Source organism: Trichosurus vulpecula, chromosome X (genome assembly GCF_011100635.1).
Source record: "Trichosurus vulpecula isolate mTriVul1 chromosome X, mTriVul1.pri, whole genome shotgun sequence".
Taxonomy (NCBI): domain Eukaryota; kingdom Metazoa; phylum Chordata; class Mammalia; order Diprotodontia; family Phalangeridae; genus Trichosurus; species Trichosurus vulpecula.
The window spans coordinates 2,113,390-2,130,477 of NC_050582.1; the positions used below are offsets into that span (position 1 = coordinate 2,113,390).

General features: G+C 44.7%; 1 protein-coding gene across 1 annotated transcript; it reads left to right on the plus strand.

Annotated features, from left to right (window-relative positions):
* Positions 1–1,217: 1,217 nt before the first annotated feature.
* ERCC6L (ERCC excision repair 6 like, spindle assembly checkpoint helicase) lies at positions 1,218–14,798 on the plus strand. The gene is made up of 2 exons (XM_036739778.1): positions 1,218–1,521; positions 10,901–14,798. Exons 1-2 carry the CDS (start codon positions 1,277–1,279, stop codon positions 14,424–14,426), a joined length of 3,771 nt encoding a protein of 1,256 aa, XP_036595673.1. The 5' UTR covers positions 1,218–1,276; the 3' UTR covers positions 14,427–14,798.
* Positions 14,799–17,088: the final 2,290 nt, after the last annotated feature.

The following is a 17,088-nucleotide window of genomic DNA, read 5'->3' on the forward strand; positions in this document are numbered from 1 at the left end:
TCCATGTGCTGCCACTCTGGAGGTGTGTGTGTGTGTGGGTGTGTGTGTGTCTCCTTCCAGGTCTTCACTTTGCCTCTTCTTTCTCTGTCTCTCTGCTCTCTCAGAATTCTTTTACCAAACACTCACATGTCCTTATCGGTATGGAAAGTCATACCAAGTACACCGGGGGGGGGGGGGGGGGGGGGGGCACTTGAAAATGGCAAAACTGGGGAGGGCATTTGTTTAGGCACATGTATTCCACATTGAATTCCAGCTGTATGAGGGACTCAAATATTTTAAAACAAGCTATAAAAATGAGAAAATTAGAATAAAGTATTTATCTCAATTGTGGAGGAGACGAAATTTTTTCAAAATATTATTATGCACAAAATGGATGCTGTTGATTAGACGGAAATATAAATATGCTGTACAACAAAAACCGGTATAAATAATGGATTCGTGGAAATATTCATAGCAAATATGACAGATTAAAAAATTAAGATCTGAAACTTATAAGTATGAAAGAGTCAAGGTGATAGATCAGGGGTGGGGGAACATGTGGACTGTTAGGTCCTTGAGTGCAGCCTTTTGACTGAGTACAAGTTTTACTGAACAAATTCTTTTATCAAGGGAATTTGTTGTGTCTATCAGATAGATAATTCCATTCCAGAATGGTCAAAAACAGGACTTGAAATTTTTCAAATGAAGAAATCCAATGTTTAACAGTCACTTAATACAAACCAAAGAGATACAAATTTAAACAACTTATCCACATACAATGAGAGGAAATAACTGAAAGCAACAAAACCCAGTATTTGCAAGGACGTGGGGAAACACGCAGGTTTCATCCAGTGCTGCTAGAACGTCCTAAAAACAATCATGCCCTTTGACCCACCTGGCGGGAACGTGCCATGAAAGCATCATCAGAAACGAACAAGGAGCTATCTGCGCAAAGATGCCCACAGGGCCCCAGCGTTACTGTTCACTGAACCACAAGACGCACCTCAACAGGGACGGGTCGCTTCCCGCTGCCCCCGGGCTGCCCGGGCCCAGCCGAACGCCCCCCCGGACCGGTCACGCCCACGAGGAAGAGCACGCGGACTCGGAGGACAGCCGCGCCCACCAGCGGAGAGGAGGCGGGCCAGAGGGCGAGGCCCCGGCCTTCTATTGGCCCAGAGCCTTCCGGGCCCCGCCCACCGTGCGCCAGCGCCGCTCCGGAGGAGGGAAGATTCAAAAGAAAGAGGCTCCCCGCCCCTTCGCTCCGAGTCAGCGCCGAGTCAGCCCCGCGGCGCTAGCGATGGCGGAGCTGCAGGCCGATATCGGGTCCGGGACCGGGACCGAGACCGAGACCGAGACCGAGAGCGAGATAGAGGTCGGGACCGAGGCCGAGATAGAGGTTGGGACCGAGATCGAGACGGGGACCGGGACCGGGACGGAGGCCGAGACCGAGACCGAGACCGAGGCGGCAGTGGCGGAGTCGGCGGCTGCAGGGAGCTCGGCGGAGGAGCTACTAAGCCCGGACCAAGTAGCCAGTTATCGGAGGTAGGTGGTGAGGCTGCCCCTGCTCCCTGAGGACGGACGGACCTTGCGGAGGGGGCGGGAGGGGGATGGGGAGCACCTGTACGCTAGGCTTTGGCGGGGGAGGGGGGGGGGCGGGCGGCGGCGAGGGAAGAGCGCTTGCGCACTGTGTGCTGCGGCTGCGTGGGAGCGTTCCCTCACGGTGGCTGCTTGTTTGGGAGAGCCGGCTTCCGGGAGGTTCTCACTTCCGGTCCCGACGAAACCCTAGACCTGGGGGGGAGGAAGAAAACTGGGTTTCTAGAAGTTGTTTCGTTTGGATATTAATGCCACCCTTCCCTCGCCGCTGCTCCCCTTCCCATACCAGCCACGCCCGCTGGACCCGTTAGGTGGGATAGGAGAGGGGAGCGGGCGGACGTGCAAAGGCGGGCCAAGTAAATTAGTGAACTGCAAAGTCACAGAACCGAGAACGCTCGAATAGAACCATTGTCAGTGTTTACTGTGTACGAGGCAGTGTGCTGAGTGATCCCTGCCCTCGTGGAGAGCGCCTTCTAATGGGGGAGATAGCGCTCTAAAGGTACACATGGATTTGGTGCCCCCATGTTCCTGGTACTGTACTAAATTTTCTTGGGGCTACGTAGTTAATAAATTTCTCAATGCCTAATAACAATATGCACTTTTTAAAAACGTTATTCAAATATGCATTTCTAAGTTCCATTCACATTTTTCTTGGGAAAGTTTTAGTTTTGAGTCACCTATTATAACCAGGTCAGTTTAAAATGTGCTGGGCCAGTACTCTGACTACTTCTTTTGGCCCAGGTAAAAAGGAAGCCTAAGAAATTTGAATCATTGCTAACAAGGTATAGTCAATTTCCCCTTCAGGCAGAGGGGTTTGATAATTAATTGAACAGGAATAATAATAACTCACAATAATCAATATCTTTACCCTAATCAATATCCATATAAGATTGATTATTTAATATTTTTGGTTTTCAGCATTGATTTTCACAAGACTTTGAATTCCGAATTTTCTCCCCATTTCTACCCTCCCCCCACTCCAAGATGGCGTATATTCTGGTTGCCCTGTTCCCCAGTCAGCACTCCCCTCTGTCACCCCCCTCCCCTCCCATCCCCTTTTCCCTTCCTTTCTTGTAGGGCAAGATAGATTTCTATGCCCCATTGCCTGTGTATCTTATTTCCTAGTTGCATGCAAAAACTTTTTTTTTGAACATCTGTTTTTAAAACTGAGTTCCAAATTCTTTCCCCTCTTCTGTCCCCACCCACCCTCCCTAAGAAGGCAAGGAATTCAACATAATTCAACATGGGTATCATTATGTAAAACCCTTCCACAGTACTTATGTTGTGAAAGACTATGTTTTGCTCCTTCTGTCCTATCTCCCTTGACCCTGTCCCTTTTCAAAAGTGTTTGTTTTTGATTACCTGCTTCCCCTATCTGCCCTCCCTTCTGTCGTCCCCCCTTTTTTATCCCCTTCCTCCTTCTTTCCTGTGGGGTAAGATACCCCATGGAGTGTGTATGTTATTCCCTCCTCAGGTCAAATCCGACAAGAGCAAGATTCACTCATTCCCCCTTACCTGCCCCCTCTTCCCTTCCAACAGAACCGCTTTTTCTTCTCACTTTTATGTGAGATAATTTGCCCCATTCTATCTCTCCCTTTCTCCCTCTCTCAATATATTCCTCTCTCATCCCTTAATTTTTTTTTAGATATCGTCCCTTCATATTCAACTCACCCTGTGCCCTCTGTCTATATGCATGCGCGCACACACACACACACACACACACACACACACATGCATATGTATGTATATTCCCTTCAGCTACCCTAATACTGAGGTCTCATGAATTATACACATCATCTTTCCATGTAGGAATGTAAACAAAACAGTTCAACTTTAGTAAGTCCCTTATGATTTCTCTTTCTTGTTCACCTTTTCATGCTTCCCTTGATTCTTGTGTTTGAAAGTCAAATTTTCTATTCAGCTCTGGTCTTTTCACTGAGAAAGCTTGTAAGTCCTCTATTTTATTGAAAATCCATATTTTGCCTTGGAGCTTGATACTCAGTTTTGCTGGGTAGGTGATTCTTCGTTTTAATCCTAGCTCCATTGACCTCCAGAATATCGTATTCCAAGCCCTTCGATCTCTTAATGTAGAGGCTGCCAGATCTCGTGTTATCCTGATTGGGTTTCCACAATACTCAAATTGTTTCTTTCTGGCTGCTTGCAGTATTTTATCCTTGATCTGGGAGCTCTGGAATTTGGGGACAATATTCCTAGGAGTTTTCTTTTGGGGATCTATTTGAGGAGGTGATTGGTGGATTCTTTCAATTTCTGTTTTACCCTCTGGCTCTAGAATATCAGGGCAGTTCTCCTTGATAATTTCTTGAAAGATGATATCTAGGCTTTTTTTTTGATCATGGCTTTCAGGTAGTCCAATAATTTTTAAATTATGTCTCCTGGATCTATTCTCCAGGTCGGTGGTTTTTCCTTTTTCATTCCTTTGGTTCTGTTTTATAATATCCTGATTTCTCATAAAGTCACTGGCTTCCACTTGCTCCAATCTAATTTTTTTTTAAATGCAATTTATTTATTTAACATATTTGGTTTTCAACATTGATTTTCACAACATTTTGAATTACAAATTTTCTCCCCATTTCTACCCTCCCCCCCACTCCAAGATGGCTTATATTCTGGTTGCCCTGTTCCCCAGTCAGCCCTCCCCTCTATCACCCCTCTCCCCTTTCATCCCCTTTTCCCTTCCTTTCTTGTAGGGCAAGATAAATTTCTACGCCCCATTGCCTGTGTATCTTATCTTTTAGTTGCATACAAAAACTTTTTTTTGTTTTTGAACATCTGATTTTAAAACTTTGAGTTCCAAATTCTCTTCCCTCTTCCCTTCCCACCCACCCTCCCTAAGAAGTTGAGCAATTCAACCTAGGCCACACATGTATTATTATGTATAACCCTTCCACAATACTCATGTTGTGAAAGGCTAACTACACTTTGCTCCTTCCCAACCCATCCCGCTTTATTGAATTTTCTCCCTTGACCCTGTCCCCTTTCCAAAGTGTTTGTTTTGATTACCTCCACCCCCATCTGCCCTCCCCTCCATCATCCCCCCACCTTTTATTTTTTTTTTATCTTCCTCCCTCTTCTTTCCTGTGGGGTAAGATACCCAACTGAGTATGTATGGTATTCCCTCTCAGGCCAAATCTGATGAGAGCAAGGTTCACTCATTCCCCCCTCACCTGCCCTCTCCCCTCCTCCCACAGAACTGCTTCCTCTTGCCACCTTTATGCGAGATAATCCACCCCATTCTACCTCTCCCTATCTCCCTCTCTCAGTATGTTACTCTCTCATCCCTTAATTTCATTTTATTTCTTTTAGATATCTTCCCTTCATCTTCAACTCACCCTGTGTCTGCTCTCTCTCTTTTACGTATATATATATATATATATATATATATATATATATATATATATATATATATATATATATATACGTATATATGTATATATATAAACACATATATATACACATACATACATATACACATACATATATACATACACATTCACTTATATATATACATAAACATATATATACACACATATATATATATATGGATATTCCCTTCAACTACCCTAATACTGAGGTCTCATGAATCATACTCATCATCTTTCCATGTAGGAATGTTAACAAAACAGTTCAACTTTAGTAAGTCCCTTGCAATTTCCGTTTCTTGATTACCTTTTCATGCTTCTCTTGATTCTTGTGTTTGAAAGTCAAATTTTCTATTCAGTTCTGGTCTTTTCACTGAGAAAGCTTGAAAGTCCTCTATTTTATTGAAACTCCATATTTTGCCTTGGAACATGATACTCAGTTTTGCTGGGTAGGTGATTCTAGGTTTTAATCCTAGCTCCATTGACCTCCGGAATATCTCATTCCAAGCCCTTCGATCTCTTAATGTAGAAGCTGCCAGATCTTGGGTTATTCTGATTGGGTTTCCACAATACTCAAATGGTTTCTTTCTGGCTGCTTGCAGTATTTTCTCCTTGATCTGGGAGCTCTGGAATTTGGCAACAATATTCCTAGGAGATTTCTTTTTGGGATCTATTTGAGGAGGTGATTGATGGATTCTTTCAATTTCTATTTTGCCCTGTGGCTCTAGAATATCAGGGCAGTTCTCCTTGATAATTTCCTGAAAGATGATATCTAGGCTCTTTTTTTGATCATGGCTTTCAGGTAGTCCAATAATTTTTAAATTATCTCTCCTGGATCTATTTTCCAGGTCAGTGGTTTTTCCAAGGAGATATTTCACATTGTCTTCCATTTTTTCATTCCTCTGGTTCTGTTTTATAATATCCTGATTTCTCATAAAGTCACTAGCTTCCACTTGCTCCAATCTAATTTTTAAAGTAGTATTTTCTTCAGTGGTCTTTTGGACCTCCTTTTCCATTTGGCTAATTCTGCCTTTCAAGGCATTCTTCTCCTCATTGGCTTTTTGGAGCTCTTTTGCCATTTGAGTTAGTCTATTTTTTAAGGTGGTGTTTTCTTCAGTATTTTTTTGGGTCTCCTTTAGCAAGTCATTGACTTGTTTTTCATGGTTTTCTCGCATCCTTCTCATTTCTCTTCCAAATTTTTCCTCTACTTCTCTAACTTGCTTTTCCAAATCCTTTTTGAGTTCTTCTATGGCCTGGGGCCAGTTCATGTTTTTCTTGGAGGCTTTTGTTGTAGGCTCTATGACTTTGTTGTCTTCTTTAGGCTGTATGTTTTGGTCTTCTTTGTCACCAAAGAAAGAATCCAAAGTCTGAGACTGAATCTGGGTGTGTTTTCGCTGCCTGGCCATATTCCCAACCAACTAACTTGACCCTTGAGTTTTTCAGTGGGGTATGACTGCTTGTAGACTAAAGAGTTCTATGTTCTATGTTTGGGGGGGAGGTGCCAGCTCTGTCCAAGCCGCACTCCTCCTTCCCCAAGGACCCCCAGTCCAGACTGGGCTTAGATCTTCAGCAGGCTGTTGCACTCCTGCTCTGATCCGCCACTTAATTCCTCCCACCAGGTGGGCCTGGAGCTGGAAGTAACAACAGCTGTAGCTGCCCCACCTCCGCTGCCCCCCGGGGCTGGAAGCCGAACCTCGAACTCCTTCCACTCCTGCAGCCTTTCCCACTAACCTTCTCCGCAGTCTTTGGTGTTTGTGGGTCGAGGGGGTCTGGTAACTGCCGCAGCTCACATATTCAGGGCGCTAGGGCCCCCTCCGCCCGGCTTCTGGTCTGGATGGTCCACGCCGCTCAGGCTGGGCTCTGCTCCACTCCGTTCCCAGCTCCGTGTGGAATAGACCTCACCCAGAGACTATCCAGGCTGTCCTGGGCTGGAGCCCTGCTTCCCTCTGCTGTTCTGTGGGTTCTGCCGTTCTAGAATTGGTTCAGAGCCATTTTTTATAGGTTTTTGGAGGGACTCGGGTACAGAGCTCACTCTGGTCCGTGCTTACCAGCCTCCATCTTCTCCAATCTAATTTTTAAGGTAGTATTTTCTTCAGTGGTCTTTTGGACCTCCTTTTCCATTTGGCTAGTTCTGCCTTTTAAGGCATTCTTCTCATTGGCTTTTTGGAGCTCTTTTGACAATTAGTTTAGTCTATGCTTTAAGGTGTTATTTTCTTCAGTATTTTTTTGGGGTCTCCTTTAGTATTTCTACACAGTAAGCTACTATGTCCCACTGCCCCACCTTTGCGCATGGAGAAGTCTGTTTCTTAAGGTATAATGAAATCTGGGGCTTAAAATATGTACTTCAAAAATTATGGTTATCTTTTTTTTCTATCTTTGACTTGGTGGTTAAAAAAAGCACTGGACTTGGAATCACGAAGACTCATCTTCCTGAGTTCAAATCTGGCCTCAGACACTTCCTAGCTGTGTGACCCTGGGCAAGTCACAGGGTGAACCCTGTTTGCTTCATCTTCCTCATGTATAAAATGAGCTAGGGAAGGAAATGGCAAACCACTCCAGTATTTCTTCTTGGCTAGACAGTAGTGGCAGCTCATTTCTTCCCCTTTCTAATCTGTCCTTCACAGGTCTGGCCATGTTACTCCTCTGCTCAGAGATCTTCAATGGCTTCTTGCCTTTACGAGCCTAACATTTCATACCTTCCCCAATCTGGCTTCCAACTTCTCCCTTATTCTTCTTCACAGTGTCCACCCAAATGGACCTACCAGCTATTCCCCAAACTCAGTTCTATGTCCAGTCTTTTGGCTATGTCTTTTCACAGGCTATCTCCCATGCCAGGAATGCCTTCCCTCCTCACCTCAGCCTCTTAGAATCCTTGGCTTCCTTCGAAGCTCATCTCTGGTACCACCTCTTCTGGGAAGATTTTCTTGATTTTTCCCACCACCCACAGATACCAATGCTTTCCTTCAAATGTATTTTCTTATGTGTACAATGAAAGCCAAGGGCAGGTAGGTGGCATTGCCATGGATAGAGTGCCAGGCCTGGAATCAGGAAGACTCATCTTCCTGAGTTCAAATCTGGCCTCAGACACTTACTAGCTGTGTGACCCTGGGTAAGTCACTTGACCCTGTTTGCCTCAGTTTCCTCATCTGTAAAAGGAGCTGGAGAAAGAAATTACAAACCACTCCAGTATCTTTGCCAGGAAAACTCTAAATGGGGTTGTAGAGAGTCGGACATGACTGAAAAATGACTGAACACAATGAAAGCATGGCAGCAAATTTCCTTGTAACATTTTAAGTTTCTGCTGGGCCTTCCTGAAAACCTCAACCCATTGTACTAGATTCTTGGCCAGGAAGTGTTTTATGAGAAAACAAACAATGGGGACCCGTACCCAGAGTGCCCCGAGCTGGGTCTCACTTGGCTCTGTTTGGCTTTTAGAAGCTGGCTGCAGGCCCCTCACAGAAGGAGGGAGAGGCAGTGGTACTTTGGGTGGGATACTTGCAATGATAAATGCTTCCTTCTTGGTCCATAGAACCATTATTCTGCCCTCCTTTCTTTTCCCAGAATACAGGCTTTTCCCCAAAAGGATCCAAGAGGAGTAGAGAAACAGTTGTCCGATTTTAGGGGAGGAGGGAACAGAGCCAAGAAAATTCTGATCCCCCTCCTCCCCATATGACCTTTTATTTGTCAGACCATACATGGCACTCTGATGTAGTTATAATATAGTCATGGAGGTTAGAATTATTTGTGTACATGTCTTAGCCCTCTACTAGCCCTCCCGCCTCCAGGAAGGGATTGATGGACTGTCTTCTCTCCACTTTTGTATTTGCCCAGTGCAGCTTTCTCTGCTTTCTCCTTATCACTTTGGGGGCCACTGCCCCTCCCTCAAGCATTGTCTTCTCCTTGAAGGCCCAGCAGGGATGCCCAATGGATTTGGAGCAAGAGCTTCACTTCTACATGGGCATGGCTCCTCCACCTCCATTTTGAGGAAGGCCCAGACTAGTCATGGTCCATTCTCTGGGCTTTGCCCTCTGCTTTAGCCACCTTCTCCCTCTGCCCCTTTAGCTCCCTTCTCTTATTAGGGGGAGAGAATAAGCATTTAGTAAGCATCCACCCTGTACCAAGCACTTTTACAAATGTTACTTCATTTGGTCCTCACAACAACCTTGGGAGGTAGGTTCCCCAAGGAATGTGCCCATTTTGCAGAGGAGAAAGCCAAGACAGAGATGAAGTGGCTTGCCCAGAGTCACACTGCTAGGAAGCTTCTGAGGCCCCTTTTGAATTCAGATCTTCCCAGTGCTCTGGCCACTCTGCCTCTAGTGAGTGCCATTGGTGACTTCCTCCTGCCCAGACTAGCCATCCGTCCTTCTCTGAACTTCACCACCATACCCTTCAGCCCTCCCCACCTGTTTTATGTGCTGGAATATAAAGTGCTTGGGTGGCCCCTCACTGTATCCCCGGCACTCGGCACATAGTAAGTCCTTAGCAAATGCTTGTTGATGTGACCTCCCTTTGTTACACAGGTGATGTGCTTACTCTGGGCTAAGGCAGTGAGATGCTACTCCTTTTCATAGCCATTGGACACTTACAATGACCCTGGGAGGCAGGGGGTCTTGTCCCTGTTTTACAGATGAGAAATCTGATGCTCAGAAAAGTTAATTGACTTGATTAGGGTTGGAGCCAGGAAGGTGCCAGAAACACTCATAGGGCCATGCCAGCAATATGTGTTTCAGGCACCAGTGGTGGGAAATGAACATGTGATGGTTACTGGTTCCACTGTAAGAAAATGTCTGAGATTTGCCACCTAGAGAGGGAGCGTACGTGGAGTCAGGACGACTTTGGCTCCTTTCCACATCTCGGAATGGAAAAAGAAAGGTAACAAAGCTCAATCAGATGTTGGGCACTGGGATCACGGTCCCTTCTGTATTCCACATTAATATTACTCTAGCTGGCAGGTTTGAGACATTTCGTTAACTGTCACATGGTCATTTCCCACCATTGGTGCCTGAAACTATGATTGCTGGTATGGCCCTTTGAGGGTTTGCAGCTCTTTGCTCTGTGAAATCATCTTTTGTGCTGGTCTCTTCGGTTCTGAATTTAGGCTATTAGAAGCCCAGTCTGGATTACAGAAGGAACTCTAGCTTATAATAGAATCAGGACTGCTCGCCCTTAGGCCGAATGCTGAATTGCTACCTACCTCCTGGACATTTCCGACTGGGTATCCCATCCCATGGGCATCTCAAACTCCTGGTCTTTCCTCTGTTTCTGTTGTGCCCTACTTTCCTTCTAGTCACTCAAGTTTAAAACCTTCCAGATCTTGACTCCTCCATTCTCCCTAATCCCACATTTAAGCTGTTACTAAGTCTTGGTAACTACCTCCACAGCCTCTCCTAAGTCTGTCCTCTTGTTTCCATTCCAGTTCAGGTCCTCATCACTTGTTTCCTCCTAATTAGTCTCCTTGCCTCCACTCTCTCCTCTTTCTGATTGGCATCTTCCACATAGCTGCTCGGTAACCTCCAGTGGCACCCTATCTCTTGTAGGATCAACTATGAACTCCTCTGTTGGTCACTGAAACCTCTTCACAGCCATTATTATTCCTGTAATCCGTCATATCTCTCATCTCCACCTTTGTCCCCCGTACATCCTTTCCTCATCTTTGCCTCTTAGGATACCTGATTTCCTTGAAAACTGAATTCTGGTGCCAGCTCATCTCTCCTCCACTAGGCCTCTCCTGATTCTCATTCTCTCTCTTTCTGTCTGTCATCTTCTCTCTCTCTCTCCCCCTCTATCCCCCTCTGTCCTCCCCTCCCCCCATTTATACACACACATCTCACATCTACTAGTCCTTCCCTTCAATGAACTGTAAACTCTTTGATGGGATGGTTTCATTTTTGTCTTTGTACCTCCAACGTCCAGCATGTAGCAAGTGCCTTTCTTTTTTACATTTATAGATATGTAAAAGAAGCAAAAGAAGCTACCAAGAAAGGAAATCTAGAAGAAGCCCTTAGACTTTTCCATTTAGCAAAAGATGTTTTTCCCAGTGACAAGGTCCTGAGCCGAATCCAGAGACTACAGGAAGCCCTGCAAGAGCTGTTGGTGGAAGGAGATGACGAATTTGTTGAAGTGTGCAACAGTGGCCTGATGCTGTATCGAGAACTGCATGATCGACTTTTTGAGCACCAGAAAGAAGGTGTGGCCTTTCTCTATAGCCTGTATAAAGACAGAAGGAAGGGTGGCATATTGGCAGATGATATGGGATTGGGGAAGACTGTTCAGATCATTGCTTTCCTTTCTGCTATGTTTGATGCTAAACATGTGAGGTATGTCCTACTGATCATGCCTACCAGCCTTATCAGCACATGGACCAAAGAATTTGCTAAGTGGACCCCAGGAATGAGAGTTGCCACCTTTCATGGTTCTAGCAAGAATGAACGTACCAGAAATCTAAACAGGATTCAGAAGAAAAATGGGGTAGCTGTTACAACATACCAAATGCTGATCAACAACTGGCAGCAGCTTTCCCAGCTGGATGGAAGAGAGTTTGTCTGGGACTATCTTATACTTGATGAAGCACATAAAATTAAAAGCTCTTCTACTAAGTCCTCAATTGCTGCCCGGGCTATCCCTGTGAAAAACCGCATCCTCCTGACAGGAACTCCAATTCAGAATAACTTGTATGAGCTGTGGTCCCTCTTTGATTTTGCTTGTCAGGGCTCCTTGCTGGGAACATCTAAAACCTTTAAAATGGAGTATGAAAATCCTATTACTAGGGCCAGGGAGAAAGATGCTACTTTAGGAGAGAAGGCCCTGGGGCTGAAAATATCTGAAAACTTAATGACACTCATAAAACCCTATTTTCTCAGGAGGACTAAAGTAGACGTACAGAAGAGAAGTGCCAATAAACCCCAAAGCAACCTTCCTGAAAAGAATCCAGGTGGTGACATTGTCTGTGAAATCCCTTCCCTTTCCAGGAAAAATGAGTTAATTATCTGGGTGTATTTAGCACCTTTGCAAGAAGAGATATATAGGAAGTTTGTATCCCTAAAGCACATCAAACAGTTGCTAATGGAAACACGTTCACCTTTGGCTGAGCTGACTGTCTTAAAGAAGTTGTGTGATCACCCAAGATTACTGTCAGCACGGGCTTGCAGTTTGTTAGGTCTCAAAGAAGGCAACTTCTCTGGTGAAGATGAAAGTGAAGTCGCTTATTCGGATATCTGGATTGATCAGGTACCTCATGAGTCCCTAATGCAAGAATCGGGGAAAGTGATATTCCTTATGGCTTTGCTTAAGAGATTACAAGATGAAGGACATCAAACTCTGGTGTTTTCCCAATCCAGAAAACTTCTAGACATCATAGAGCACCTTTTAAAGAAAGAGAATTTCAAGACTTTGCGTATTGATGGAACTGTTACTCATCTTTCAGAAAGACAGAGGCGAATTGACTTATTTCAGAGGAGTCACTGTGTCTCTGTTTTTCTCCTTACTTCCCAAGTAGGTGGAGTAGGTCTCACTTTAACTGCGGCGACTAGAGTGGTCATCTTTGATCCTAGCTGGAATCCTGCAACTGATGCACAGGCTGTAGATAGAGTTTATAGAATTGGACAAAAAGAAAATGTTGTGGTTTATAGGTTGATCACCTGTGGTACAGTGGAGGAGAAGATATATAGGAGACAGGTTTTCAAGGACTCATTAATGAGACAAACAACTGGGGATCAAAAAAACCCCATGAGATATTTTAGCAAGCAAGAACTAAAAGAGCTCTTTACAATAGGTAATTTTCGGAGTTCTGCAACACAGTTGCAGCTGCAGTCTTTGCATGCTGGTCACAGAAAGACTGATAAGAAGTTGGAAGAACATATTGCTTACCTGCATACTTTGGGAATAGCAGGAATCTCTGACCATGATTTGATGTTCACACATGATTTGTCTGTTCATGAAGAGTCTGAGGTAGGGGAATCGCAGTATGTTCAAGAGAGGGTTCAAAAGGCTCAACTCCTAGTGGAATTAGAGTCTCAGAATAATGCGCTCTTACTGAACAATGCAAGAACCAGAGTTGAGGAAACCTGGCTGAAAGAACCTGCATCTCCCAAAGCAAAGGAAAAATACGCTGCATATAATGTTGAGCATAATTCTTCAGCATCTATCATTGTTGATTTTACACAAGAAGACTCTTTCAATTCTGCAATGGCCCATTTAAGTGTTACTGAAGACATCGAGGTCTGTGATCTCTCTGCCGTGAATGTGGATGTGTCTGTAAAACAACCTGATGTTCACATATCAGAGTACAAGACTGGTGAGGAATTTATAACTACTTTTTCCAACGAAGACTGCCATGAAATACAAACATCAGAGACCAAGAATCCTGACGATAGTAGTCAAGTTTTACCAGATCACACTCAGGAGAGGGTAAAGAAGTTAGTTCAGGAAACAGCAAATACTAATCTTGAGCCAAATCCAGATCTGGAATCTTCCATTTTGCCTCTTAGTCTAGAGAAGTCTATGGAATTGGGTACTTCTCTCATTAGCTTAGTAGGCAATTTGTCAGCAGGCCAGACTGCAGTGGAGAATTCTAGACCAAATGAGGCCAAGTTAGGAAAAGAATCCTTGGTTCCTTCACTGCAGGATGCTGATTTCAATCTTTTCTTGGAAGACTCTCTGGAGAGTGGACAGAATCTTTCCAAGCAGTCTTTGGAGCCCACTGAAAGGGAGAACAGCGTGAGGGATTTAGTAACTAATCCTAGAGGGCAGAGTAGCTTTGGGTATCCACAGCTTGAGAATCTCTCTGATCAAGAAAGTGAACTGGAGGACAAAATAGCTCCTGTGAAAATGAGAAACATGATGAAGAGGATTGTTTCAGAAGATGAAGATGATTCTGTGACAGAAGGGATGTTACCCCCTTTCCCAAATCCATTACTAACACAATTTAGTTCAACTCCCAAAAGCAATAGATCTCAATCTGAACTGTTTTTGCCTGAAATACGTAGTGGTGAAAATAATTCTGTAATTTCTAGAAGATCCCTGGCTTCAAGGAGATCTCTTATTAATGTGATTTTAGACCATGTTGAAGATATGGAGGAAGGAATGGAAGAAGGTGCCAGTGAGCAAAAGAGTACAGACAAGTATTTAGAAGAAGAAACAGCAGAGTATAGTCAAGAGTCTGAACATTCAGAAGAGGAACCCGCAGAAGAAATCTCATTGTCCCAAAGTGAGCCCTGTTCTTCATCTGTGCCTCACTCAGACTTAGCCCAGGGTGCATCTGGACAGGATCCACAAGAGACTACCGAACACAACCCCAGTTCAGCTCCCGGGACAGATGACTACGAAGCTCTTGTGAGGTGTGGAAAGGAACTGAAAGAGAGCGGGAAAATCAAGGAAGCACTCAACTGTTTAGTTAAAGCCCTTGATATAAGAAGCACGGATCAACAAGTCATGCTCCTGACTTTAAGTTTATTTAAGCAACTTAATCAAAATTGAGAATGTGGTTTGTTTGCTATACTTGAAAATCCACTGAAGGGTTATCTATGCTTATTTTTCTAACTCAGTTTCTCCTCATTTAAGGTGATGCTTCGAATAAAAGATAGGTTCTAGCATGTTTAGCAAGTACCACGTTTATGTTCCTATGTTTTTATGAACATTTATTACTCCCATGAAGACTGGGGCGCAGGATTGCGATTTTTGTTGACTTTTGTTCTTGTGTGTTTTGCTGCTGGGATGGACAGTCCATATGGGACAGTATTGTTTTTTTTAAAGGTTTTTTTAAGTTTAAAAGTGAATTGACCCTGTTTTGAAAAGCCTCCTTGGGGGTTTGCAATCTAGTTGGGAAAATTAAAGTGAATTTAATTCAAATGATGTGTTATGTTCTCTTTGGGCACTGCTACTGCTTCACTAAGTCTGATTGGCTCAACATATCCTGACCATCAAAGGAGCTAACATGTAAAACACTAACAAAGTCATGGTGGGGCAGCTGGGTGGTGCAGTGATTAGGGTACCAGCCCTGGAGTCAGGAGGACCTGAGTTCAAATCTGGCCTCAGACACTTGACACACTAGCTGTGTGACCTTGGGCAAGTCACTTAACCCCAACTGCCCTGCCTTCCCCACTCCAAAAAATAAAAAGTCATGCTGCACTTCTGTTAAACCTAAAAATCTCAAGCTTAAAACTGGACTAAGATCTAGCATAAATACCAGCTCTCGTTAGGAATTTTAGTCTGGAACCATCAATAACCCTTGGAGCTGTGTTGAGATGAGCACTTTTCCTACTTGTTCACTACCCCCACCTCTTCTTTCCCAGAATACATCCAACTGGAGGTTGGGCCATTCTGCAGCCTAGTCTGCTCATCACTAAGCCTTCACATTCCTCCTTTCCCATAACTGCCTGCCCCCATAGCAAGGAGGTGAGTAGGGGGAAGTGGATCTTACACAAATTGTTCCCCTTTACTCAGAAAAATCAACTTAACACCAAGCTCACCCTTCATGTCCAGAGGAGTTAGAAGGAACCTCAGAGTTGGATTTAACAGGCCAAGTGAGGTTCGATGACTTGTCCAGGTTCACACAGCTACTTAAGTGTCTCAGGCAGGATTTGAATCTGGGTTTTGCCTCCTGAGTCCAGCCCTGATTAAGAAGAGGTATTTTTCCATGCTATTCTTAAGTTCTTCCCTCTCTTACTGGCTTTAGACTACAAGTAAACACTTGCTTATTGCACTCAGCAGAGACACAGGTTTGGGGAGTTCCTGACACTGTCTTTGATGTTTGCTCACTGTATGGTCCTACATGAGTTACTCACTAATACAATCGGGCTGGTGACAGCCGACAGTTACTTTGAAATAAAAGTATTTGCTATAGAAATTTGGTGTCTCTGTAGCAAGATGGGAGTTAAAAGGGAGAATGGCCGGAGGGCTGAAGGACAGTAGCTAGAACACCACTGACTTGGCCTGCATCTCTGGGGTTCCTGGCCTTTGTCCAGGCAGGGGAGGTTGTAGGACCAGACCCTGCAGCTGCTAACCCCTTGGTATGTTTTACGTGCTCTATCACTTGCAGCCTGTAAAGGGCATTTTCCCTGCCAAATGGCCAGTCTTGGGCCCAGAGAATGGCTGAAGAAACACTTTCAGTGAGAGTGAGGAATGGGTGCAAGCTCTGTTTTACAGGGGAAGATGTGTTTGTTGGGGGTGGGATGTCAGGAAATGCTTGGTGTAAGAAAAACATGTCAGATGGGAAGGCAGCCAATTGGATGGCCTGTCAGTCCTTTTTTGTTCCCCCCAGTCTATTCCTTGTGGCTTTTGTGCCAGCTTTTTGGCCTCCCAACTTAGTCAAGAAGCCTAGCACTGCGGTTTACTGGTATGTGACTGTGGGCACTTTATACAACTTCTCTGAGGCTCAGTGGTCTCTCTAAAATGAGGGCTAGGTAAGATGACCTCTAGGGCCTAGTGTTGTCTTTCAGTCACGTCCAACCCATTTGGGTTTTTTTGGGCAAAGATCCTGGAACGATTGGCCATTTCCTTCTCCAGCTCATTTTACAGATGTGGAAACAGTGGCAAACAGGGCTCAGTGACTTGCCCAGGGTCACACAGCTAGGAAGTGTCTGAGGCCAGGAAGATTAGTCTTCAGGCCCAGCACACTCTTCACTGCAGCGCCACCTAGCTGTCCCTGGAGGAGTGGCCATATAATTCACACTCGGGTGGTGTTTCCCCATAAATCCCGTGAGGTAGGTAGTGAAATCAGTGTTGTTCCCAGTGAGCGGACAGGCTCCGAAAAATGAAGCCGTTTGTCCAAGAGTGTGTACACAGGTAGAGTTTAGAAGCAGAGCTCTGACGTCCGCTCTCCACTCTAATTGAAGAAGAGCGGGATGCATGGCTCCTCCGCCTGGAAGCTTGAAGGGAGGGACTGACTAGCTTGGCTTGGTATACAGTAGGGGCTTAAGAAATGCTTTATCTCCCCACATATCTTGAACTATACATAAATGGCCTCTGAGGTCGCTGGACCAGCAATAGTATTGACTTTGAAAGGCCATGGATTCCAATTCCTGTATACAGGAATCCTGTGTCCTGCTACTTGCATTAGTGGTGATGGGGCCCTTCCTTCCCAAGGGGTTCCGTTCTGCTAGAATGGATTTCAAAACCTCAAGAGCTGCAGGTGGGGGCT

What these genes read in the sequence shown, in the direction of transcription:
- ERCC6L (XM_036739778.1), top strand. Translation starts at nt 1,277, where the DNA reads ATGGCGGAGCTGCAGGCCGATATCGGGTCCGGGACCGGGACCGAGACC. An exon ending in CAAGTAGCCAGTTATCGGAG is followed by an intron (nt 1,522 to 10,900) that starts GTAGGTGGTGAG and finishes TTACATTTATAG; the next exon opens with ATATGTAAAAGAAGCAAAAG.